This window comes from Oryctolagus cuniculus, chromosome 10, assembly GCF_051225735.1.
Source record: "Oryctolagus cuniculus isolate XC-2025 breed Fujian yellow rabbit chromosome 10, ASM5122573v1, whole genome shotgun sequence".
In the NCBI taxonomy this organism is placed as follows: Eukaryota; Metazoa; Chordata; class Mammalia; order Lagomorpha; family Leporidae; genus Oryctolagus; species Oryctolagus cuniculus.
In genome coordinates this window covers 87,113,041-87,140,083 of record NC_142876.1, presented here as the reverse complement: position 1 = coordinate 87,140,083, position 27,043 = coordinate 87,113,041, and the positions used below count along the sequence as shown (strand labels likewise).

The following is a 27,043-nucleotide window of genomic DNA, read 5'->3' as shown; positions in this document are numbered from 1 at the left end:
GGAACTCCCCGGCGCCTCCTTAAAAGCGGCCCCCGCGCGACTCTTTTTCCCCCTTTTTGTTACATTGCAGGAGCGGAAAGAATGTCGGAGCGGGCCGCGGATGACGTCAGGGGAGAGCCGCGCCGCGCGGCGGCGGCGGCGGGCGGAGCAGCGGCCGCCCGGCAGCCTCAGCAGCAGCAGCAGCAGCAGCCTCCACAGCCCCAGCGGCAGCAGCCGCCGCCGCGGCGCCTACGGCCGGAGGACGGCGGCCCCGGCGCCGCCTCCACCTCGGCCGCCGCAATGGCGACGGTTGGGGAGCGCAGGCCCCTGCCCAGTCCCGAAGCGATGCTGGGGCAGTCGTGGAATCTATGGGTCGAGGCTTCCAAACTTCCAGGGAAGGACGGTGAGTGTCCACGCCCTCCTCTGCGCACTCCACGCCCCCCCCCCCCCCCCGCCCCGTCCCCAGCCCCTGCGCTCCCTTCCCCCCGCCCGCGCTGTGACCCGCCCCCGGGGGTCAGAGATGCTATCGCTCGCCGGGTTGCGGAACGCGGAGGTGCCCACACCTACCCCGTGCGTGCGTGAGCGTGCGTCACACTCCCGTCCGCTGACCTGCCTCTCCCCTCCTCCTGTGTGTGTGTATCTCCTAGGGACGGAATTGGAAGAAAGTTTCAAGGAGTTTGGGAAAAATCGCGAAGTCATGGGGCTCTGCCGGGAAGGTGAGTGCAGCCCCCATGGTGGAGTTGGTGCAGCCACGGGAAGTTTTCTTGGCTTGGCTAGGGTCGGGAACTTCAGCCCACCTCTCTCCGTCGCCCTAGAAGGATGCTGCCCAAGGCGGGGAATGGGAGGCAGAGCGTCTGAAAGTCCGGGGTGGTGGTGGTGGTGGGGAGGTTGCTTCCAGGCCTGGGGACCTGCCGGCAGAGGCCCGGCTAGGTGCAACCTGGGCAGCTTTCTGGGTGAGGAGCGCTGAGAGCCAGCAGGCAGTTTAACCTAGATCCCTTCAGGTCTGACCCCCTTACAGAGAGAACACGCACGCAGGCACGCAGGAGGGAATTCTCAGCATCAGAAAACGTTTCCACGAACGCTTGGTAAAAAGGAAGCCTTGCCACCCCATGTTTTCTTCTGGCAGTCAGTTAATTTTGAATTTGGAAAAAGACGACGCCATGCCTCATCCAGTCCTATTTCTGTGGGATTTAACCTACAGCTTTAGGCTGCTCGAAAAGGATCGTCAGAACCCAGGAGGACAATTCGTCATATTTTTTGTTGCCTGCCACAGTTGTTTTCGACGAAATCAAGGCTTTCGTACCCATAGCTGGTGAAAACAGATTGTAGTTGTTGGTTAGTTTTAAATCATTTAGTAGAGGGATACTCTAGGGAAGGAAGTACCTGCAGCTAAAGGTGTGCCTACAGATGGAAGTCAGGTCAGGTGTCTAGAATTCTCTTCCAGGAGTCAGTTGGGGCTAATGGCCTGCGCCAGACCTGAAGTCAGAGAGGACAAGGCCTTGGGTGAGGTTTGGTATCCAACAAGTGAGTTTATAGTCCCAGTGCAAATTTATTTCTTTCCTGGAGCCACTTATTTTGGCACAGTTGTTATCCACAACCCAAGAATAGGTATACCTATTTGAGAGGTGGCTGATTATTACTATCGGCAAGCTTTCCTCTTGTTTTTAGCACCTGCCTTTTCTTCACTTTCACTGTTTTGTTTCTTGAATTGACCATGTGGCCTCTTCGTGCTGTGAAAAGTAACACCAGTAGCAGCTCTGAGAGTTTCCAATTGGAACAGGTCATATAGAGAAATTAGTTGATTTTAAAAATGAGAAATGCTGTTTGATGGCAGTGGAAGGAGAGGGAGCGCACAGAACTTGTGGGTGATGTTGCAATAGGAAAAATCAGTTGTTAGTCCGGTTTTAGTGTTGAATTGGCAGCCCGCCTGGGCTTAAAAAATTAAAATCACTAGGTGGCAACTCTCATGGGAAATAGTTGAAGTAGAGCTTTAGAGGACCTGACCCACTCCTGTTCTTAGTTTTCCGTCTCTGGGTGTGGATATGTTTCCCATAAAGGGTTTCTAAGTCTGTGAAAACAGGATTTTTGGTAATCCCCCTATATAAGATGAGTAAATATGTTAGTGTTTCACTGGGTGCCATTGTCTCAATTGAGACTCAACCGAATTTAATGGCCTGGACGATGTTGCTGTTTTCTTATTTTCTGCTGGGATATATTCACAACAGATTTTCCATGAAGATCCAAGGCCTCTTTACTTGCTTAAGGCACAGAAGGCCAATGAATATGATTCTGCGTGCTTCTGATTCTGTTAGTACTTGTTAGAGGTCTCTTTTTTTGTTGTTTTTTTTTTTTTCTTTAAAATATGTATTTAGTTGAAAGGCAGATTAAGAGAAGGACAGATATGTAGTATCTGTGGCTTACTCCCAAAATGGCCATACCCACTGGGATTGTGCCACGCTGAAGCTATGAGCCTGGAACTCCATATTGGTCTTGGGTGCCTGGGACCCATGTACTTGGACCATATTCTGCTGCTTTCTCAGGTGCATTAGCAGGGAACTGGATGGACTCAAGTGGTCTTCTGATACAGGATGCAATGGTGGCTTAAATCTGTACCACAATGCTGGCCCGAATTCCTCCTCCTCCTCTCCTCCCACCCCTTTATTTTTCTTTTTTTTAAGCTGCTGTCACCATTTGGAGGATGCTGTAGCTATCATTCATGCCTGCCACCCTTGAGTAGAGGCTAAAGTTTTTTTTTAATAAAAACTTATTTATTTTACTTGAAAATCACAGAGAAGGAGAGGCAGAGAGAGAAGAGAGAGAGACAGAGATCTTCCTTCCATTGGTTCAATTCCCCATTTGGTCGGAGCTGGGCCTATCCGAAGCCAGGAGCCAGGAGCTTCTTCCTGGTCTCCCACATGGGTGCAGGGGCCCGAGGACTTGGGCCATCTTGTGCTGCTTTCCCAGGCCATAGCAGAGGAGGATAGGAGGTGGAGTAGCCGGTTCTCGAACCGGCGCCCATATGTGATGCCGGCACTGCAGGCGGTGGCCCTACCCACTATACCACAGTGCTGGCCGCAAGGCTGAAGTTTTAAATTCAGTCATTTCTTAATTTTGTGATACAGTGGATTTTTGGGGACAGTTTGAAAATCCAGGTTTTAAGATGTTTGGCACTCAGAAAATTGATCCTTTTTATGTTCTCCCAGCAAATAGCCCATGCCAGGCAGCTTCGGGAATGTGAATGCAATTATTACCAAATCTTCATGGCCTCTGTCCATTGTTTTGGGTTAACATTGTCTCCTACCAAGAAAAGGTAATTCAGAGCATTATCTGTACCAGTTTCTTATTTTTTAAAATCTATATGTTTGCAAGGCATAGTTCAAGGTATATAAAGAGATTGCTTTTCTGTCTATCTGTTCACATCCCAAATGCCTGCATAGTCGAGGCTGGGCCTGGCTGAAGCTAGGAGCCAGGAATTCCGTCCTGATCTCTCATGTGGGTACCAGTGCCCAAGCACTTGGACCATCTTCCACTGCTTTTCTGAGCACATTAGCAGGGAACTGGATCAGAAGTAGAGCAACCAGGACAAACCAGTGCCCATATGCCCATGTGCAGGCTACAACTTAACCTGCTATGCCACATGCTGGCCTCCAAGTACCAGTTCCTCTTGTCAGTATGAGTGAATTGAGGATAAAGATGTAAATCGTTGAAGTGAAGCTCTGGAAATCAGAAGCTCTCCATCTTGGGAGATTTCAGTTGTGTCCACAGGGATTAGAAAACTTGGATGTTGAAAGTCACTTAACCTTGTGTTCCTTATTTCATCTCTCTGAATGTAGCATTTCCTTTTTGGAAAAGAAGATGATAGTACCTGCTTCTCTAGGTTATTGTAGGAATTGAAATTAGAAAACTCATAAAATGACACAGTACGCTAATTCATTCCAACCCTTGAAACTGCTGATAATCGTAAATCTGACTTCCTAATTTTGTTATTTTCACAATGATTTATTTGAAAGAGTTAACAGAGAGGGAAGGAGAGAGAAGTCTTCCGTCTACTTATTTTTTATTTATTTATTTAAGTGAAAGGCAGAGTTACAAAGAAGTCTTCCATCCTCTGGTTCACTCCCCAGATGGCTGCAACAGCCAGAGCTGCGCCGATTCAGAGCCAGGAGCTTCCTCCGAGTCTCCCAGCTGAGTGGCAGGGACCCAGGCTTTTAGCCATCTTTTACTGCTTTCTCAGGCTGTTAGCAGGGAGCTGAATCAAAAGTGTAACAGCCTGGACTTGAGCCGGTACCCACAAGGGATGGCAGCTTTGCCCATTGTGCCAGCATGCCAGCCCCTCTGACTTCTAATTTGATTTTCATCTGTGTCGAGATTGTTTAACCTGGGACCCTTAAATAGGCTTCAGGGTAGCCATAGTTCTTCTGAAATTGTCTAAAAATTATAAATGTCAATTTTCTGGAGCAAATACCAATACCCACAGCTTCCTTTGGATTCTCAACACATCTCCAACCCGGGAGTTTAAAACTGCACATTTAGCTACTCTTTTTCTTTTGTATCTTTTCTCTCTTGGAATTCATTTGGCCAGTTACTCATAACAAGACTGCCCAAACATTAATGCCATGGAAGAAAGTTGGAACTATTGATTTAGATGGAAGTGAGATCATTTGTGGTTTAGCTAATATGCTTCTTCCTTTCGGGTGAGCAAATGTTAGAATAAAATTGTAGTTACGTTTCAGAGGTCAGCCTGTTTGTATTTTTTTTTTTTGCCTTGTTTTTCTATAATTGGTAATATTAATACCAATCTTTTCCCACCAAAATCAGTTAATACATTTTGACTTTTTTTTAAAGATTTTTTAAAATTTTTATTTGAGAGGTAGAGTTAAAGACAGTGAGAGGGAGAGACAGAGATAGGTCTTCCTTCTATTGGTTCACTCCCCAAATGGCCACAACAGCTGGAGCTGCGCCAATCCAAAGCCAGGAGCCAGGAGTCTCCTCCAGGTCTCCCACATGGGTGCAGGGGCCCAAGGACTTGGGCCATTCTCTACTGCTTTCCCAGGCCATAGCAGAGAGCTGGATTGGAAGAGGAGCAGCCGGGACTAGAACCAGCACCCATACAGGATGCCGGCACTGCAGGCAGAGGATTAACCTACTGTGCCCCGGTACCGGCCCCCATACATTTTGACTTTCTAACTGGTTATATTGAAGACAGGTTACTTTCCTCCAGCTGCCCAAGGTGATTTGGGAAATTCTGGACGTCCACAAATTTCACAAAATCTAACTTTGTGAAATTTAACAAAATTGTTTACATGGTTAATTGGTAAGAACAACTGAATAGGGTTTCCATATTAGGGCCTGAACACATAGGGAGCCTTAAAAAAGAAAATGTTAAGTGCATTACTTTAACAGCGAATTAAAAAAAAAATTGTAGAACTCAAACAGTGGCGTTGGAAAAATGACATTTTCTTTGGGAAGGTACTCCTAACTTCTTTTAAGTCCACCTATTGTATGATAGCATTGTACCGTGAACTTTCCCATCCTTGTCTCTCTCTCACAGTTTGAAAGTAGGTATTCTGTAGTGTCTCAGTTTCTAGAATGTAAGTTTTCTGAGGGCACGGCTACTGATGAAAGCATACTGCTTGGTACAGTGAATATTTGTCCCACAAGATGAATGAGTAGGCTGCTAGGAAGATTGTGTGTTCAAGTGACTATTTTCAGTTGTTTTGTTGCCCTTAATAAAAGGGAATACTCAGATTCTTAGTCGGGGATTGTAGGGGGGAGCTTTTGTGGCTCAAGAGGAGGCCAGAGGCTGTCTTTCAGCGCTTACTGTGCTCTCTCCTGAGTTCACTGTTCAATTTACACTTTCCTGAAAGGGTGCAGATAGAACACCACGTCTCTCTTATTTCTGATATTTAGGCAGAGGAATAGGATGGCAATCCATGGTGAAACACAACTTGATGACAGGCGATTTCCCTGTCATAATAACAAGGACATAATTGAGCCTTGGGCAAGTTGGAAGGAGGTTGGTTAGCACTTTAAAATTTTTTTTATAAGTTAGGGAAGTGACACACAGTCGACACAATACTACTGTTTTTTCTTTCCTATGGGGAAAAGTGGTTCATGGTTAAGTGAAAACAAATAGATGTTTGTGTGAAGTACTGTAAAAGACAACACCTTATAGGCATAAAACTCTGTCCCTGAAACAGACAATATTTCTCTGGCAGTTCTCTTAAATGTTTCTTCTCTGTGCACCCTTCCCACCAGACTTTCTCATGGACAATTTGAAACCTAAAAAAGTTAAGAGAATATTTTAATGAGCCTCCTTGTGTCTGTCACAGAGCTTCAGAACTAATGAGTCATGCCCATTCTTGCTTCATCTCTGCCCTGCTCCCCACAGTGGATTATTTTGAAGGATGTCCAAGACATCGTATCATTGTTCCTCATTTTCTTTTTTCTGCTTGCATGGACTTCAACCTGTTTCATCCCAAGTGGAGCGTTGATGTGCACTGTGCCTGCCTTTTGAGGCCAGCAGGGCTGCCATTTCTCATCTGCACTGTGGGTGTGTCGGGATTCTGCAGGTGCAGGTGGTTGCAGTCTACTTAGGTCTCCGATGGAGATCTAAAGCAAGCCCCAGAGAGGAATCGGGGAGATCCGGGTCCCTGCCTCAGGGTCACCTGGGTGCTTGTTGAACATAAATGCACAGTCAAGGAGCGCTCAGGTGATTCTGCTGCAGATGGCCCACGCTTTCATCCACCTCCGCAGAGGCACAGCAGGACTGCCGTGCTCGATGGTGGGGCTGGGGCTGGGGCTGGGGAGCAGCAGCTTTGCTGACAGCTGCCGAGTATCCCTCCGTACCTGTTGAGTCTGTCCTAACTCATAGTGAGGGAGCCTCTGCGGACCCAGGCAGGCACCCCCACAGCAGGGACTCTCCTCCTGCTTGTGGTACCAGAGTTACTCTAATCAAACTACAGCCCGTGGCTGAAGTCCTGCCTGTGGCTTCTCTAAGAATGCCTTCTTGACTGCTGAATGGTTGAAATAAGAACTTAAAAGAGGGAGATTGCTCTGCATGTGAGAAGACATAAAATTGAAATGTTAGTGTCCTGTGTAAGTAAACATGGGCACAGCCATTCATTTCCTTGTTGCCTGTGGCTGCTTGCTCGGTACTGAGAATCATGGAGTTGAGCTGCGACAGATCATGTGGCCTACCAAGCCCGTAAGTATTTTGCTGGCTGGCCCTTTGCAGGAGAAGTTTGTTTATCCCATTACGAGTTCTTTGCACATTCTGTAGAACAGGCTTGCATTCCTTGAACATTTTATTTTGAGGAGGAAAGTCTTCAAAATAAGAAAATCCAGTATTTATTTAGTATGCAAAAGAAATGTTGAGCTAGAGGGAAATAGCTGAAGAGAAGTTATTTTGTGTAAAAATGTTCTGTGTCCGCTTTGGTGTGTTGCTGTGACGTTTCTGTGGTGTGTACCTATTTCAGAGAACTTTGCACATTGAGCATCAGCAGAGCTGTTACTGCCCAGCTTCCAAGAGTCTGGGACTGTGAGCATGGTGCTTGGGTTCTGGTGAGCCCCCTGTGTGCTGCGTTAGTATTCAGGACAAAGAGCTTTAGCCTTGTATGAGATTTTCCCTGAAATTCTTCAGAATCTGTGTACTTGAGCTGGCTCAGGGAAGCTGAAACCTTGTTGGAGGCCTTAGAAATTATATGAAGGATTTCTGGAAACAAGTTGGCATTTTGATTGAATAAGGCCGTCAGTATCCATGTTTTCATGCTTTTGGACTTGGTGGAAAGCACAGCAGCTGCCTAGTGAATGCTGAATTCCTGAGGCCTCAGGGCTTCCCAGTTCTGGGAAACCGTGCCTCTGTACCTGCGTGAAGGTGCAGTTCCCCAGCTGTGCCCCATTTACAGGACTGATTGGTTCTTGTAAACTCTTACCTTGAGAGGGCTATATGAGGAATTTGTGCAGCATTGGCGATTGTGACTTACGTGTGATGTTGTCTCATTTCTTCTTTATAAGGACATCCTTCCTGATGTCCACATTGTGGTGTTTATGGACACGTGTTTATGGACGGCTTGTGTTTGGTGAATGCTTTTCTCTCTGCCAGTGTGGTTTCATGTCCGCTTCACCACAGTCATTCTGTGAAGTAGCAGGCACCATGCTCCCCAATGTTCAGATGAGGAAACTGAAGCTCAGAAAAGTGAGGCCAGTCTCCAAGTGGACAAAGTTTGTAAGAGGGACTCTGTGACCCGGGTCTGTCGAACTGCACTCTGCTCTGCTGTGTCCATTTCTGAATGTGCATCAGATTCTCAGGAGCTAGAGTAGGTCACCCTAACCTTAGTTTTTTTAAATCCTTGTCCAGAAATAATGACCTTTACTTGAAAAAAAATTTTTTTCTTAAGTTTTGACAGTGCTTTTGTTGCTGGGCTTCACCACAGTCTCTATATTGTAGTTGATTTTTCTTTTATAGATCTTTGAGTGGGAGGGGACGTGCGTGTGGTTTGCATTAGAAGTAATTGGCTTTTTAAAAGATTAAATGAAAGCTAAGGTTGCAGCAGATAGCAAACACGATCATCTGGGATTTGTGCCATTAAAAATGCTGAAAAAAGAGAGAAGTGAAATTTCACTATTTAAATAGCATTTCAGTGCAAGATTGCTTTTAATCACATTGATATTCAAAGTTTATGGCAGTATTTCTAATAAATGTGCTCCTCTGATTATTAAAGTATTTTTTGATTGAAGTTCTAAGGAGAATAAGAAGCCTGTTAGTAGACTTTAACACTTGGAGTTTCGGTACTTTTGAGAGAAAGGCAGAGGGTTACATTTATATTCATCTTGTACAGCAGGGATTATTATAAATGAGCATAGGAAGGAGAGGAATGAGTTTTGCATTTCAGCCACTCATAACATAAAACTAGATTAAGTGTTCTTGTTCCTCTTTGTAGTAAAGACCCTGTTAACATGAAATGCCTTTTCTGCATAAGCTTATGGCAACGAAAACGTAATAGTTCATTATCAATTAGATTCACCATCATAAAACAGAAACTATTGCCTTCTCAGGTTATACACATGTTTTCTATAATCCAGAAGTACAGTAGGAAAAAAGGAATGCTTTTAACCAGTGGTTCCCCAGGCTTTATATTTGAAACCATAAAGTTGCAGCCTAAGTCTCAGATTGTGAGTGTTTTGTATATATTCTCACCATTTAAAAAATATAACATTATTTTGAAATAAAATACAATCTTTTAAATTTGAAAAGTCTAGCTCTAGGAGAGACTCATGTATTATCCCTGTTTTTCCTGTTTTATTTTGGGCCTCCCAGAGATCAGTATCTGTTCTAGTGTTGTTTGTTTGTTTGTTTGTTTGTTTTTTAAGATCAAAGAGACAGACAGATCTTCAAACTGCTGGTTCACTCTTCCAGATGGCTGCAGTGGCCAGTGCTGGGCCAGGCTGAAGCCAGGAGCTTCACCCAGGTCTCCCAGGGAGTTGGGCCATCTTCCACTGCTTTCCCAGGCCATTAGCAGGGAGCTGGATCCATCAGAAGTGGATCTGCTAGGACACAGCTGGCACCCATATGGGATGCTGGCGTTGCAAGTGGGGTATCACTACACTGCATTGCCAGTCACTGTTCCTATAGGCTAACAGGAGGTGTTCAGCAGAACAGAGATTCCGTGAGGGGGCTTCAGAAAGCTCACGGAAAATGGAGTTAAAAGGTAACGTGAATTTGCCATGAACTTTTTGAAGCCCCTTAACTGTTGTAGTTTTCCAGAAGTCAACCATAAATAGAAGCAATATTGGGAACTCCAGTTTTAGAGTTAAATCTGTGTTCAAGGGGCAAGCATTTGGCACAGCAGTTAAAGGATATTCACATTGCATACTGGAGTCACTGGTTCAAGTCCCAGTTGTATTCCTGATTCCAGCTTCCTGTGAATGTGGGCCCTTGAAGGTCAGTGGTGATGGCTCAAGTGCTTGGATCCTTGTCACCCAGGCAGGCAACCTGGCTTGAGTCCTAGTTCCTGGCTTCTCCGAGCCACAGACCTTGTGGGCATTTGGCGAGTCAACCAACAGATGGGAAATTGTTTCTTTCACTCTCTCTGCATTTCAGATAACAGCAGCTCAAAACTGCTGTTCACATCTCAACTCCAGCAGATGAATTTTTTGAAGATAACATAGCATTGCAGAGCCTGTAAAATGGGAATAATTGGTAATAGCATGATAATGATGAGGAGGATTAAATCATGCAGTGCAGGTTTACCTGCTGATGTGTAGGCAGTGACAGGACACCTTCACATGTTGAGGATGACAGAGTGTAGCAAATGAACTCGAGTTTAAGGTGTCCTGGATTCTAGTAAAAAGAGAAGTGGGAGCTAGTGTTTCTTGCTTCCTCCTTTGGCCGTCTGTTTGACTTGCAGAGAGAAACCTGTGTGGGTATTTACTTTCCTTGCTTGCACTGAGTTGTACTTGCTCCTTTTCTTTAAGCCTGTTTGTGCTTCTTTAGAATGCTGCTCGTGATATTTTCTTTGTGCAGGAAAAGTAATTTACAGGCAACAAAACAGAGTAATCCTCATTACCCTGGGGAGTGGATCCGAATGGTAAATGTGAATGCTACTTTTAGGTATATGTGTGTAGGGATAGTCAGAAGGGGTTTTCTGCCGAATGAGGGAATTTAGAAAATTACCTTTTCAGTTCTTGGAAATTTCCATTTTACTTTAGGTAGTTCTTCATCTAAGTTAATTTGTTCTCTTTGGAAACTATAGGGAAAGATTTGTTCTAATGGGAAAAAGTCATCCTTGTAATTGTAGAAGTTAATACATGGTCATTATAAAGATTTTACTAATAGGTATGAAACACGAAAGATCAGTCTCTCAAAGTGGACTGTGGTCCTGACTTCAGTTATAGGATTTGGACTTTGGTAAATTGACCCTTGATCAAGGATGCCCATGTAACTGCTTTGGGCACTTACCGACAGGCAAGATTCAAACTTGCCAATCTGGTCATTTCCCTGCTGACAAATTCCAGTTCTCTGTCCTTTGGCAGGCCTTAGGATGTTTTGTCCAGTTGATTATGGCCTTGAGAATCCCCTGGCTATTTTCCTTTAACTTCATTCATTTAACTTTTATGCCCCAACCGTTTGGCAGGCGGTACTCTGGCCTTCGTGCTGGGCTAGAGTCTGTGGATACAACTGCAGAGAGGATGAAGAGGCACAGTCCTAACCCCAGTCAGCAGTTGGTCAGTCAGTATTTAGGAACTGAACCACTCATTGCCAGGAATGACACACATTAAACAAAGGTTCTACTACTTGGGGTAGTGCTGGTGGATGCGTTTGAGAAATCAGCATCCCGCTTTCCCCCTCTCACCCTCTCCCACTGCCAGCCAATATGAAATCCTCAGATTTCTTAGTGATGGTAGACTGAAGACATGAGGTTTTAAAATGTCTTTATAAAACTAAAATGGATTGTCTTAGCCTGGCAGAACGCTTTACTGGGTTGTTTCTGGTTCATTCATTCACCATGTTATTCAGCATCTGCTCTGTGCTACATACTGTACCAGTTTTCAGAGAAACAGCCCTGCCCTAAAAGAGCTTCTGTTTTAGTGGGGGAGGCAGAAAACAATTTTAAAAGTTAGCAATATGCATGTTGGGCGACGATGAATCTTGCGGAAAAACAAAGTGTAGGGTGTGCAATTCAGTGAGAAGGGATTGGCTGAGCCAAAATTTCGGGATGTAATGGAAGGGGGCCTATCCTGTTAGACCAGCAGTGGGGGCTGGAGTGATACGTTTGGGGAGAGAGTAAAAGAAGACATTGGATGCTGATGGGTTAGGAGTGAGGGAAGGAGCCTGGCTGCATCAGGCCTTATAGTCTATTGGAAATCCACATCCTTTTTCTGCATCCTATAGGCTGCCAGGCTGCCCACCCTTGTGGTCTTGAGTTCTCCCCTTGACCTACTACTATGTCTCATGCACAATGACCTCCTCCTGGTTTCTCCAGCATGCTGGGCTCTTTTTCTCTCTTCAAAAACCCTTGCATATACCAAACCCTCTGACTTGGGCTGCTGCTCCTCCTGATGCCCCTACTCTGTCCGCCTGGTTTCTTTTCATCCTGTTAGACTTAGATTAGATCCACCGCCTTCTCAAAGGAGTCCTCCACTGAGTTTGTATAGCTTTGTAACATCTCTCAAAAGTTGTCCCTTACTGTTTGGTGTCAGTATAAAGCAAGTATTACTCTTGATAAATTGTGTCAGTTCTATTAGATCTGTGGCTTAAGTGCTAAGTAGAAGGAATTACATTGACAAATGTTTATATAGGTCTTGGCTAAATTTGCAGAATTGGCCCTGAGGAGAAAACTAGTATAGACCACCCACAAATAATCATTTCATTGAAGAAGGGGGAGAAGTATTCACTGCAGTGACATTGCCTCCCCTGGTTGGTTGTAGAGTGTGATAGAGCCTTATTGATCTTTGTTTCTCGTGTTTTAGCATTTGTTTTCTAGGGATGGAGGGTGCGAATAACAATATGTTGTAAAAAGAGGAATGGTTTTGGTTTGGGAATAACTGGTTGTGTACAAATAAATGACAGTGTGTCTGAATCCTTCTGTTATATCACCACGGTTTTTTTCCCCGAGATAATACTCTGTGCTTTTTTTCAGCCTCTGAATAGAGTCTTTCTCTCTCTTACCTTTATTCCTGTTTTAGGCCTCTCTCCCTCTGTGCTGATGAACTGCTGTCCTGGAGACAGATGCAGTCTGCTGTAGATTTTGTGTGCTGCACTTTGTCTTAACTTACTGGGCACTGTGTCTGATGAGCTTTTCACTGTGAGCAGGCAGCTGCGATGACCATTTCTTCAGGAGATCTTTGTTGGCTGGTAGTTTTTCTAAAAACTCGTGGCTGCTGCTGCAAGTGGTCTGTGTTATGGGAGTTTAGACTCTCTTCATGAACCATATTCTTTTAATTTTGATAGTTATAGCAACACCACAAGTAAAACATTTTTTATTCATCCAATGCCAGGTACATCTTTGTAGAAATTTCATGAAACTCCTCTGTTTTTCTTCACTAGCTATCTTGAAATAAAAGCTGTTCTGTAAATCTAGGAATTTAGTAGCAGGCATTTAAAAATTATGAAGTCACGACAGATTCCTATACCTGTGTGGTTTGTATACCTGTTTTTTGAGTGGGAAAGTGCTTTTTAAAAGTAACCAGGAACTTGCAAAATAAAGCATCGCAGTCAATACCAGGTAGCAAGTACGAGTAGTGAGGATGGTAGCGCTTACTCTTTGATCCCACACAGGTGTCAGGCACAAGCCAGAGAGCTTTACATGGATTGCCCCCCTTAATCCTTCAAATAGCACTGAGACAGGGACTCAGCCCCATGGAAAGAGAAAACTGAGGCTTAGGGAGGTTAAGTTGACAGCATCAGAGTGGGTAAGTGGCAAAGCTGGGGTGCTTGTTTTGGCTCGCCCCAAAACCCCATGGTTCCCCAGATTGTCAGTGCAGCTGTGACTGATTTGTGCACTTTGACCTGCCATTTGTGAGAAGCACTTGGAAAAGGCTTTGACTTGTTGGTAAGCACACTATCAAGCACACTGGAGAGATTTGTTTAAAATTACAGAGATTGCTTGGTTGATGGTTCAGTGAAATGCAGCACTAGCAAGGTCTAGTAGAGGTGGTAGGGTATTGTTTCACGACCTTTGAGCTAAACGCTTGGGCAGGAGGAGGAGGGGGTTGTTAGGCCATTCAGCGATACATCTAAATTCCATGTGTACACCGATTTGTAGAGTGCATGGTAGATAAGTAAGTCTCAGAAAGCAAATCCTAGTAGTTTTTAGTTGAGATAGATAAAAAAATTTAGAAATTTCTTAAACCTGATGGAAGTGGCATGTTTTGTAATCACTTGGGATGGTGTCAGGCAGGAACATAAATAGGCACAATTAATATAGCCTTTCGTAGTGATGCACAGAGATTGCTAAACTCCAGAGATTAGCTAGGAGCTCTTTTGAGAATTTAGAATTACTAGCTAATTATTAGTATTTTGCTCAATATACCACGTTCTGATTGATACTAAGTAGCTAGCTAGAATGGAACTGTTTTTCATGTCCCTCCCTGTCCTGTAGGTAACACTACTCTAAAGGGAAATAGATGACAACAGCAGCAAACAGCAAAGTTTTCCTTCAGATATTTTGCCTTTCCTTTGGCTATGTTACATTATTGTGGTCTTACCTGTTTGGAACAGGGCAGGCACAAGGCGTATGGGAATTTGCACAGAGCCTGACCCAGCGTCCTGACCTTGGCTTCTAGCATAGAGTGGGTTCATGCTACATGTTGCCAGGGGACTGACTATGAATAGTGATGATAGGGAGATTCCCTGCCCATCCACAGGAACCGGATATTACCTACTTTTTATAGCATTTGCCAGGATTCTAGGGGTTTTTTGTTTTGTTTTGTTTTGTTTGAAGTAATAAGGTTTGATTGGGGACAGGGCATCCGTCATCTAGGGTTTTGAAATGGCTGTAACTAAAATGGACATAACTTTTTTAATCTGAAAAATAGGTATTAATGTAGATCTTAATGGCTCTCAAATAGTGCTGATGACCGAGATTGCACACTCAATTGCTTGATCTTGGTATAATTTAGCAGCCTCTGTTCAGATACAGCTTTTTCTTCCATTTTAAAAGATAACACATTATTGTATTTATTCCCAAGTCCTCAGGAAATTTTAAGTGCTGTCAATTTTATGAAACAGTAATTAGGAAGTGAGTAGGGAATGTGTCTTGCGAGCTGTTGGTTTGGCATCATCATTCAAGTTCTTATTTGCCTTATGAAAGCCTCTTGCTATAGTATCTCCTGGCATGCAGCCCCTCCACAGTTTTCCCTGGAAGGCCGTGACTGTAATTATGTCTCTGGCTGGGCATTGTCAGATGAAGAGAGAGGCCAGTTTTATTTATGTATTTATTTGAAAGAGTGAAAATGGGGGCAGTGGAGGGGAAGGGAAAGAAGGAGGTCTTCAATCCAGTGTTATCTCCCCTAGATGCCTGCACGGGGGTGGGGGGTTGGGGGGGAGTAAGGCTAAAGCCAAGAGCCTGGAATTCCCGCCTGGTTTTCCATGTGGGTGGGCCACCATCCACTGCCTCCTAGGGTGTGCATTAGGAGGAAGCTGGATCAGAAGTGGAGGTGTGGCCGGGCGCCATGGCTCAGTAGGCTAATCCTCCACCTAGCGGCGCTGGCACACCGGGTTCTAGTCCCGGTCGGGGTGCCGGATTCTGTCCCGGTTGCCCCCCTTCCAGGCCAGCTCTCTGCCATAGCCCGGGAGTGCAGTGGAGGATGGCCCAAGTGCTTGGGCCCTGTACCCCATGGGAGACCAGGAGAAGCACCTCCTGGCTCCTGCCTTCGGATCAGCGTGGTGCGCCGGCCGCGGCGGCCATTGGAGGGTGAACCAATGGCAAAAGGAAGACCTTTCTCTCTGTCTCTCTCTCTCACTGTCTACTCTGCCTGTCAAAAAAAAAAAGAAGTGGAGGTGTGCCTGGAACCCAGGTGGATGCAGGCATCCAAAGCAGTGGCTTAACCCACTGCACAATGCCTTCTCCAACCTGACCTTTTCAAACCCATAGGTTTTGATAGGTTCCAACATAGCCTTATAGCTGTGGGATTTTTGCAGCATGTTGTGGGACTCTGGGCCTGTACCTCCTTCTGTGGAGATATACAGTAAGGACATGTACATTGATTGTTAAATATGGCTGTTGATTGCCATTTGTGAGACTTAAGAGTTGAGTGACATTAAGGCATAGGTTTGAAGCACAGAAGTTTAGCAGAAATGAGCCTTTTAGTCTGGAGTCAGTGGAGTGTGTGGTGGGAGTCCCAATTCCTTGTTTCTGTTGCCAATCCTGCTGTTAGACACTTTTTACCATTCTTGTTAAAAAACTGAGGAGAAAGCATGAAACTTACTTTCCCAAAATTGTATCTTAACTTGAATCAAGATTTTGTGGGCAGTAGCTGTGGATAGCCAAGTGTAGGGTCTGTGCTTTCACTGTGTCTGGCTTCGGCTCAGGTGTCAGGAGGAGCCTTTGAACACCGCAGGAGGTACTCAAGGACTCTCCCTTGCTGCAGAGACAAGCCCAGGACCCCTGGCCTGTGAGGCCCTGGAGAGTCTGATCTAGCCTTTGCTTTTCCTTATGGCCTTTTTGCCTTTTCTTTATAAAGACATCTTTGCCATCTCACTTTTTGCCTTTTCTTCAATACTCTTGACTATTTCTTCTGATTTATGTGGTTTCCTTTTACTGCCTTAACCCCTTTTACATTGTCCCACTGCCTGTCTACCTAGTGGACACAGAATGAACTAACTCATGGACTTTCAAATTAGGAGCATTGGGAGGTTCTTGTACCACTTTATTAGTATATGCAAAACATTGTGTGTGTTTGTGTAAGCGCAGGTTTCCAGGGAGAATGACTGCTTCAAACACCTCGTGACTCAGTCACCTTCAGCATCGCATTGAAGGTACCCAAAGCGTTTTTGGAAGAGCATTCCAAGTCTGTTATTTTTGTATCTTGTAGTTAAGGTGGGTGTTTTGTTCAGCTTCCCATGATATCTCAGGTTCCCATAATCAAGACATCTTTTTTTTTTTTAAATGTATTTATTTTCTTGTTTATTTCAAATAGTCACAGAGAGGGGGAGAGACAAAGAGAGATCTTCCATCCACTTACTCACTCCCCAGGTGGCTGCAATAGCCAGGGCTGGGCCAGGCCAGATGGGGCTGACAGAGCTAGGCCAAACCCAGGAGCTTCTTTGTGTTTTCCCGTGTGGGTGGCAGGGGCCCAAGCACTTGTGCTTTGCTCAGCTGCTTTCCCAGGTGCATCAGCAGAGAGCTGGATCAGGAGTGGAGCAGCTGCCCATATGGTATGTTGCCCATATGGTATGTTGCCCATATGGTATATTGGCGTCGCAGGCGCTGGCTTTACCTGCTATATCACAACACTGTCCCCAAGATTAAAAAAAAAATGTTTTATTTAGTTTCTGGTTGTTTTGTTTAATTAATGCTTTCTCAGTGATGTTTTCTGTATATGAAAGGCTAAAGAAGTAGGCCAGCCTGAGAAGATTACCATTTTTTGTCATATTGATAGTATGGGGTCATGGATCATTTCAGGTAGAGTAAAAACATTCAATCCTTTTTTGTTTTTAAAGATTTATCTATTTATTTATTTGAAAGTCAGAGTTACACAGAGAGAAGAGAGGCAGAGAGAGAGAGAGAGAGAGAGAGAGAGAATCTTCCATCCGATGGTTCACTCCCCTGTTGGCTGCAACGGCCGGAGCTGTGCCAATCCGAAGCAAGGAGCCAGGAGCCTCCTCCAGGTCTCCCACATGGGTGCAGGGACCCAAGGACTTGGGCTATCTTCCACTGCTTTCCCAGGCCTCAGCAGGGAGCTAGATTGGAAGAAGAGCAGCCAGGACTAGAACCAGCACCCATATGGGATGCTGGCGCTTCAGGCCAGGGCATTAACGCACTGCGCGACAGCACCAGCCCCAGAGCATTCAATCCTAACTGAAGTTTTTGCACTAAACCTACTTCTAAAGTAAGGGAAGTGGGAGATGGGCTTCAGGACAGGAATTGATGTCCGAGGTACTACTGAAACTCTTGCAATGATCTTTCTAAAACTCCTATGTAAAAGTGTGTTGCTCTTACTTAAAGGACTTCATTGATTTCCATTGCCCTTCCAGAGATGCGAAAACTGCTTAGTGCAACTGATGGGCGTGAAGTCACTGATGTTTGCCCTAATCCACCATAACCTCTCAACTCCTTGGATTCCCTTCCAGGTTTAGTGCTCAAAACCCTACATGCCGGTGCCATGGCTCACTAGGCTAATCCTCCGCCTGTGGCGCCGGCACCCCAGGTTCTGGTCCCGGTTGGGGCGCCAGTTCTGTCCCAGTTGCTCCTCTTCCAGTCCAGCTCTCTGCTGTGACCCGGGAGGGCAGTGGAGGATGGCCCAAGTGCTTGGGCCCTGCACCCGCATGGGAGACCAGGAGGAAGCACCTGGCTCCTGGCTTCGGATCAGTGCAATGCTCAGTGCAATGCGCCGACCGTAGCAGTCACGTGGGGGTGAACCAGCGGAAAAAGAAAGACCTTTCTCTCTGTCTCTCTCTTTCTCTCTAACTCTGCCTGTCAAAAAAAAAAAAAAAAAAAAAAAAAAAAAAGCCTATGCAGGGTCATTTTCCCCTGACACTTTTCCCTCCCTCCACTGTTCTTTCCCCTGGGCTTCTTCCCCTATGAAAAATAGTTGAGTTTCTCATCTCTTAGGTCTGAATTCTTCAGTCTGCTCAGACCTGTGCTCCAGTTGCTTGCTTTTTGTGGTCAACCATAAGGAGATCTTCCCAGGTCAACATGGATAGCTCTGCTTCATTTTATTTTTGATTTTTTATTAAGGAAATAATGAATTATAATTGAAGAATGATAGACGTTAGCAATTTTGTTTAAATCTGATCTTTGTGAGTGGACCTTGGGCTGTTTGCAAGCTTGTGTACAGTAGTGAGGCTTTTGTTTGTTTTGTAAGTGAACTCAGACAATTTAAGGGCATGTGTAAGTAGATAATACCAAGATGCCCTCCAAAAAAGCTTTAGTAATTCTAAGTGTCAAAGGTCTGTCTTGGGGACAGAAAAGGACCTTGATGGCTGGAGGCTGTTTCATTTCCTGTGAATCTGTCTCCCCGTAAGGAATTAGGCTTGTGGCTGTTGAAAGTGTACTTTTCTGTTCTGTAGAAACTTAGAGCCCTGTGATTTGAAAATGGAGACTGACCTTCAAAGTAATGAGTGTTGTGAAAGGAAGAATTAATTGTAGGCCTCCTGGTTACAATAATGTTTTTCGTCTGAGAGTCTCAGTACCTTGGACATCCACTCTTTAACCCACGCAGGAGCTGGGGTATTGTTTTTGCCACCTTGCTGTTGACTTTTTTTCTTCTACTCTGCATGCTCCAACCTCTACATTATCTAACAAAAGCAAAAGAAATTTCTGCTTCCCTTAAGAAAGTCCACAATGAGTGAACTGTACATCTCATACCAGGATTTGGGGGTGAAAAAAGGAACAGAATATTTAGTGACTATAGTCTGAGCTAGTTTTTGTTAAAAAAGAAAAGGAAATAAATTTCCTTGTGACTGTGGTAGTCTGTCCCTTGTTCTCCCACTAGATGGAACAGTTGTCTGGACCACAGACTGAAATAAGCCTGAAAAAGCAGATTGTTAGGTAATCTTTTGGGAGGAGGGCATGGATCTCCTGCTGAAATAGAATTGGTGCCTCACTATCTGTGAGTGCCTATTGGTGGGAGTGGCTAATTGATTTTTATTAGTTTAATATATATGATACTTTAAGATATGAATCTGAGTTTTCCCAAAAAGGGTGATTGGAAGTTGGTTGGTTCATTGGCAGATCTTACTGTAGAAAGGCTCCTGCTGTCCAGCTTTGTTTTCAAAATCACCAATTGCTCTAACTTCTTTTTAGCTCATTGCCAATGCTGTATTCGTATCAAGAAGCCAAAGACTAATTCCTCCAGGAACTGGGGATGTCTGAAGGCCACCCCCTTGTGTCCTGTCCTTGCACACTTGTTGCCAGCTGGCAGCCTCTCGCACCTCCCACGGCCTCTTCGACCCTGCCTGCTTGAAGGCTATGATTGAGTCTGGCCTCTGGTGCCTGATGTGCTCATCTTTGGCTACTTCTGGGCAGGGGTTTTGGGGGAAAGAATTGCCTGGTCTCTAGGATTCTGAGTGTGGGGGATGTTTTTGTTTATACTTCTGGGAATTACTTATCCAGGCAAGGAGAAATCAAATGTCATACAGTCACCCTGTTTAGATTTTAGATCAAGATTAGATGGGGGACCACTGGGAAAGAAATGTCCTTTGTGAGAGGCAGATGGAATAATTTTGAATGGGAGCAAAGGGAAGAGAATGAAATATATCGCAGTAATTCAGTTCTTCAAGTACATCCTCTGGCTTCCTGTAGTCACTAAGACTTTTGCAGCATCTTAATGTTTATTGCTCAGAAGCGCCAGATTTCTAGAATACAGCCCCTATTCCTCAACTTCCTGCAGGCCTTAGGCTGGTTATTTAACACCTTTATGCTTCAATTTTCATGTAATTGGTATGACTTAGAATAGTGTCTCTCCTAGGGTCCCTAGTCAGGATGCTTTAACTAGTCTTGATCTTGACATCTGGGGCCAGGTAAATCTAGATTGGGGGAGATTGTTTTGTACATGGTATTGAGAAACCTCTCAGACCTTTACCACTGGATTTCAGTGTGACACCCAGAAATGTCCCCACACATTACCAGTGAATCCTGGCGGATCGGATTGCTTCTGCTTGAGAAACACAGCTTTTAATACATGTAAAGCCCAGAGCACAGTCCTAGCATAGAGAAATGGGTTCTCCAGTGTTTGCTGTATGGTAGGTTCTTAATAAATGTTTGATGATGGGTGAATAAATGTTGTTGGCAGTGTTTTTTTTTTTTAATGCTGTTGAAAAGTGCCTGTTCCTCCTTTATCATTCACATTTTGGAAGAGACTGTTGGTGGAGATTTTTGCAGCAGTGCACTAAATTCTTTGGGGTAATTACCAAGTAGAACACCCCTGTGCCATCCTGAATATTCCTGCTGTGGCTCAGCGGCTCTGTGAGCAGCCAGAGGAGCCACTGCTGCCTGTCCTTGACTCCAGGATGCCTACTCTTCCCTTGTTTGGATATTTCTGAAATCAGATTGGGTTATAAGCTTGAAGGCTACATCTAAAATTTTTTTTCACGCAAATGATAACATTGGAAGCCATTTGGCAGCTTTGAAGTTAAGGAGTGTGGAATTTCTGTGAATGTCTGGACTTTGCACTTGGATTGAAAACCCTTTGTGGACAAATATTACTGGATCATGTCTTCATCCCTAGTACTCAGCATAGTGCCTCAGCTATCAGACATATGAGGGTATTCCGGAAAGTTCATGGAAAATGAAATTAAAAGATAAGTTTGTTTCAGAAGATTTACTATTTATTTGAAAGGCACAGTGACAGATGAAGGGGTTGTGTGTGTGTGTGTGTGTGTATGAGAGAGAGATGGAGGAAGAGAGGGAAGAGGAGAGAGGACTTCCATTGGCTGTGTCATTCCTCAAAAGACTGAAATAGCCAGTGCCGAGCCAGGCGGAAGCCATGAGCCCAGAATTCCAGCTGGGTCCCCTCAAGTATTTGGACCATCCCCCACTGCTTTCCAGGTGCACTGGTAGGGAGGTAAACCAGCAGCAGAGCAGCCAGGACTCAAACCAGCCCTTTGATAAGAGATATGGGCATCCTAGGTGGTAGATTAACCTGCTGTGCCACAACACTGGTCCCCATAAGTTTATTTTGGTTCCAAAATTTTGAGATCAGTGCACATGAGAAGTTTTCATAGAGTTGATTAAAATGCATTTTATGGAAAAACTATTGATTGCAAAAACTTTTTATACCAAACTTAAGTTGCTTTTTAAAAAAAATTTATTTATTTGAAAGGCAGAGTTACATAGAGGCAGAGAGAGAGAGATCTTCCATCTGCTGGTTTACTCACCAGATGGCTACAACAGCTGGAGCTGAGCCGATCCAAAGCCAGTAGCCAGGAGCTTCTTCCAAGACTCCCACATGGGTGCAGGGGCCCAAAGGGTTGAGCCATCCTCTGTTGCTTTCCCAGGCGACAGCAGAGAGCTGGATTGGAAGTGGAACAGCCAGGATTTGAACCAGCGCCCATATGGGATGCCAGCAGTGTAGGCAGCTGCATTACCCAATATGCCATAGTGCAGGCCCCTAAACTTGCATTTTCATTCCATTTTTCAACAGTCTTTGAAGTGCCCTCACAACCTCAAACTTTTGTGCAGCCTGCACTTTGCTGTGTTCGGTGATGATGCCTTTAAACTGCCTTTCAGATAGTTTTGAACCTTCATACAGCTGAAGACAGCAAACACTGCATTCTCAATGATGATGTTGGTTCCGACATTTCTGAGTTTTTTTCCCCCCCAATAGTCACTGGCCCATGCAGCAGTGTGTTTGGTTATGTGGCTGTTTTTGCTCATTATAAAGATGAGTAGCCAGCACAAACTACTGTGTGTGCTGACACTGCTGATGAGTATTGTGTGTGAAACTTCTTCAGGTGAGTTGCATCACGTGTGCTTTTAACTTACAATGCTGTACTCTGGAAAGAAAGAAGAAATCACTTGGCTAATTTAATCAGTCAATCAATGCTTAAATAGGTGTGAACCAACTAAGACGTCAGTTACATGAGGGCAGGGTTTTGGTCACTGTTGTATGTTCGTGTTGGAAGAGTGTTTTGGATAGAGTAAGCACATGCATAATTATGGGATATTGGTTGCTTTCCCCTGATTTGGTGTCAGTTTTTGCAAGTCTGTCAGAGTGTAAGCATCTCATTATTCTGTGATTCTGGTATTTAATTACATGGTGTTTTTCATACTGCAAGGTAAATGAAAGCCAGCTACCTTGTCTGGTAGAAATAACCATCTGTTCTAACATCAGACGCTGTGTGAGACTTAACTGGTTGGCCTCACAGTGAGAAATTTTCCAGGATGATTTTAACTCAGTTAAAAGATCCAGTGACCAACTGGCTCTTCGCTTCAAATGGGGCTTCACCGTTACTCACTGGGCATGCCGAAGCTGTGACCTCAGTTGAGTATTAGGTGGGCTTACCCGGTCAGGACTGCTGTGTTTGACTTCGAAGGGCTAAAAGTATATCCCCGGATACAGTGTCTTAAAAGATGAGATCTAATTAGAAACTTCGTGGTTTGAGGTCAGGAATACAGGATTTCAATAATGTCCTGTTGGACTTTCTCACATACAGTTTTGTGTAGGAAAGTAGGAAGCAGCTGATGGTAGGTTCCAGGTAAATATTTGTTGACAGATTAACTTCAGATTATAATGCAATGAAAGAGATGAAGTTCTCTCTTGAAACAGAGTTGGAGTTTTCTTCGTCCTTGGTTCTGCTCAGCGCATATTTTGTGCCTTTGGTTGGCTCATTGTCCAGTCTGCCTCTGTCCTTCCTATTAAGCTGTTCGTGACATAGTAAAGAAAGAAAACAGTATCATTTGCTAATTACCTTCATCTGATTTGTATGTGTTCTACAACTGAAAACCATTGAAGAATGACAATAAACCCATGATAAGAAATCTCAAAGAAAAGAGTGAAAATGTTTCTGCCTAGCCTAGTGTAATTATTTTTGCTGTTCCGGTGCACAGGCAGGCTGCCAGATGATGGGGGTACAAATTAATTAACCAACTGTTTGCAGAGATATGGCCATGTCATTACTGATAAGCACAGAAGTAAATAAGGCCCTGTGTTGTCTGTTTTTCTGAAATGAGGGAGGACAGAAATATGTTAACAAAAATAGACCACATGCTTAGTAGGGGAAAAGAATAGTTTTTGTTAGTTGCCATTTATTAGTACATAAAGTCCTTTTTCCCTATTGCCGTTAAGGGCTCTCTGATGAGTAGAATGGGGGGGGCACGGTGTGGATTATCATTAGTTTTTTATAAAAGTAGCTAAATGCTGTATACCTCATTGAACATGTTTGGAGTCCTACTAAGATAACTTTCATTATAAATTTCTGCATAATAATTTAGGGTAATTGGAATTTGTTAGGGCAGGGGTGAATTTTAGATAGTGTTATATATCAGGTAGTTTAGGTGAAGTGTTTTGCACAGACAAATGTCTGAAAGTAAAGAGTCTTTGTATCATAGGAAGCTGTGATAATTTTCTAAGGGCTGGGTCTTTGTGTTTCCTGCCTGCACTAACTTTGAGAAGTGACACAGTAGGACCTTTAGTGAGTCCTTGCTGGAGGAAGGAATGGAGCTGTGTGATGAGCAGCGTTGCGTGCTGCTGAGGGGCTGGGAGCTGGAGGCAGGCAGGTTTAACCTTTAACATCAGCCCTACCTCTCCTCAACTGTGTGTTCCTGAGCAGGTTACTTAATCTTGCCGTCCTGTTTGCTCATTTGTAAACTGGAGTTAAGAATAGTACCTACACCACAGGGTTGTTGTGAGGATTATGTAACATAAACCATGCAAAGTACTTAACGTGCTGTCTGGCCCATTAAGTGCTCAATAAATGTTTGACACGGTGGCTATTGTTACTATATGGTATTTTAAACATTTGCCTGACCTTTTAGTTGAGAAAGCTCTCCAAATAAATCTGAGGAGAAAGGGGTGTTTAACTTGAGGCATCCGTCTGAACTGTGGCTGCTCAGGGTGTTATTTGCCAGCCCCATCTTTTTGCGTGTGGTTGTGGTAAGTTGAGCTTTGCAGCACCTTGTCCAGGTATGGTTTCCCCTGGAAGGACAAAGTGAAGTTACAAAGTCTGATGCAGTAAAACTGGGATAAGAGAATGCATAATTCTTGCTTGTGAAAGCATTACCCTTTAGGTCTTCCAGTTTTTGAAACAAAAAATGAGCAAATGAACCAGACAAACTTGAGTTTAAGAATTTCACAGTGGTAATAAATGGCACCTAATCGGTTTAAACAGAAAAGGCCTTTGTAATATTAAGAGAGATTAGGAGGAGAGGTAATTAATCAGCAGTTACTGTTCCCCTCTCCCCTCTTTTGGTGTTGTCTTACAAATCTCTTCCCTACTTATTCCAAATGAGAGAAAGGAGCTAAACATAAAGTGAGTTCTAAGGAAAATGAATGCAGAAGTTAAGTAAAATATTCAGAGACGCCAGCATTAAAACCAAAAGAATAATTCACGCTTGAGGGACCTGGTCTGACCTAGTCGCAGCTGTCTCCCCCAGGTCTGACCAAGTGCCGTCAACTGTGAGGCACTGGGATATTTATGGAGTGAGTGGAGGAGTGAAAGAAGCTGATTGACATGTTTGCACAGGCATCAATGAGAATGTTAAATTAATGTATGTGTATGAGTGCAACAGAATCTGGTAAACTCGGAAGATTTGTCTATTTTATTACTACTTTTTAAATCTGCCTTTGGGAAAAACTGTAATTCACTTGAATGTAATAGACTTGAATGTAAATATGGAATGTAAATACTGAATCATTCTAGGTACTGTGTTGTTAATTCCTCCATGATTTTGAATTATTGACCATATACATGCCTTTGCCTTTTGTTTTTAAACCAAGACTTTGTTTTTTTGGGGGGGAGGGGAATAAACTTTTAGGACTTTTAAAGCATTTATCTAAAATTAGGGAAGAGTCTTTGGTGTGATGCCTTCCTTGCTGTGGTATTGAGTGTCTCAGAGGCACCTAGAACTCCTGTGTCTGAAGTGTGTGCTCCTCATCTTCAGACCTGGCATTCCTCCAGTATTCTTTCTCAGAAACTGGTCCCACCCATCCATCCTGTTCTACCGGATGGGAAACATGGCACTATTCTTCTCACTACCCTTGTAGCCAGGCTATTACCAAGTCATGTCAACAATTTCGTTTAAGTGTCTCTGGATTCTTTCTGTCTTACCAACATAACTATGTCTCTGCCTACCTGTACAGCTGTCGACAGATTCTGTTGGCCTCCTTGCTTCTACTTTTGAACTATGCACCTCCCTTCACAATGCTGTCTAAGCAGTTTTGAAAATAATAAAAATAAGCCAGCGCCATGGCTCAATAGGCTAATCCTCCACCTAGCAGCGCCGGCACACCGGGTTCTAGTCCCGGTTGGGGCGCCGGATTCTGTCCCGGTTGCCCCTCTTCCAGGCCAGCTCTGTGCTGTGGCCTGGCAGTGCGGTGGAGGATGGCCCAAGTGCTTGGGACCTGCACCTCATGGGAGACCAGGAGAAGCACCTGGCTCTTGCCTTCGGATCAGCGCGGTGTGCCGGCCGCAGCGCGCCAGCCATGGCGGCCATTTGGTGGGGGTGAACCAACGGCAAAAGGAAGACCTTTCTCTCTGTCTCTCTCTCTCACTGTCCACTCTGCCTGTCAAAAAAAAAAAGAAACAAAATAATAAAAATAATAAAGCAGTCTGATAATGTGATTCCTCATTAGAATCTACCTGTTAAGCACTTACGAATGTCAGAGTAAGGCCTTCTGGAAATCTTCATAAAAGCAAAGCGAACACTGGCAGGAATTGTCAAAATCAACCTTTTCAGAATTCTTAGTCTTATGAGAGCTGAAAAATGGCTCAAGCTGTGTGAGTACCATGAACTCTGTATATTGTCGTAAACTTGCTCTATTTCAGCCTCCCCAGCTTCATGGTCACCTGGGAAACCAACCACCTCACAACACAGTAGTTGTGAAAACTATACTAGCAGTCACCGGAGGGGACAGATGGGTTGGGTGTGCCCCAGAATCCTCTCTTCAGAGAGTTGTCACTGTTTGACTTGTCCAGGAGTTCCCTAAAAAGGTCTGTTCTTCAGGCTTGTCTTTATTTGACCTGGGTGAGAGCTCATTCTTTGCCTTCTTACATGGGTGTGTGAGATACAAAACGCCAGCAATAATTGGGACAGTTAGAAGGTAGCAGTACCAGAGTCGGCTGACAAGAGGCTGACCAGAAAATTAAACAAGAAACAGTAGAAAATGAGATGTCACTTGGCAGCATCAAAGAACTCTAACATTTTCCCAGGAATTTGAAAATACCACATACAAGTGTAAGGCTGTGCACATGCCCAAGAAAGACCTAAGAAGACCTTAATCTTTCCCCTGTGGCTCATCTGGAGGTTCTGTGTAAACAAGAAGTGAAGGCTAAGGCAGAGTTACACCCCAGCACACATAGCCTGTCAGTAAAGGCTAGGAGACTTAACTGGTTCAAGGCATTTAAGGAAATGCGTTCAACAATTACTTTGTCACTCCACTAATCATGCAGAGACTTGACTGGCCTCACATGACAGAGAATACAGACAGTTCACGATTAGTTCAGGAAATACACAAAACAAACAAGTGTAAGTACATCTGGTTTCCAGAGCTACCACCATATATTATCTAATTTGTCTAATTTTCATCTAAAAAAATGACAAGACCAGTAAACAAATAGCAAACTGTGTCCACACATGGGGGATTGAGTTAGAATGGGGAAGAAGCACAAAATGAAGCTATATGAAAAAGTTTTCCTGTGCTGTTGAGGTTAAGTTGGTTTGATTGCAGACTAGATTATCGT

At 44.2% G+C, this 27,043-nt stretch overlaps 1 protein-coding gene across 7 annotated transcripts in view; it reads left to right on the top strand.

Annotated features, from left to right (window-relative positions):
* The window catches only part of ATXN7 (ataxin 7), a 160,759-nt gene that overhangs the window by 58,832 nt on the left and 74,884 nt on the right, over positions 1-27,043 (top strand). For all 7 annotated transcript variants that reach the window (XM_070049965.2, XM_051852241.3, XM_089305990.1 and 4 more), the window contains 2 exons: positions 71-382; positions 627-695. In XM_070049965.2, coding sequence (XP_069906066.2) covers positions 82-382; positions 627-695 — 370 coding nt within the window. In that variant the 5' untranslated portion in view covers positions 71-81. The remainder of the gene's footprint in view (positions 1-70; positions 383-626; positions 696-27,043) is intronic.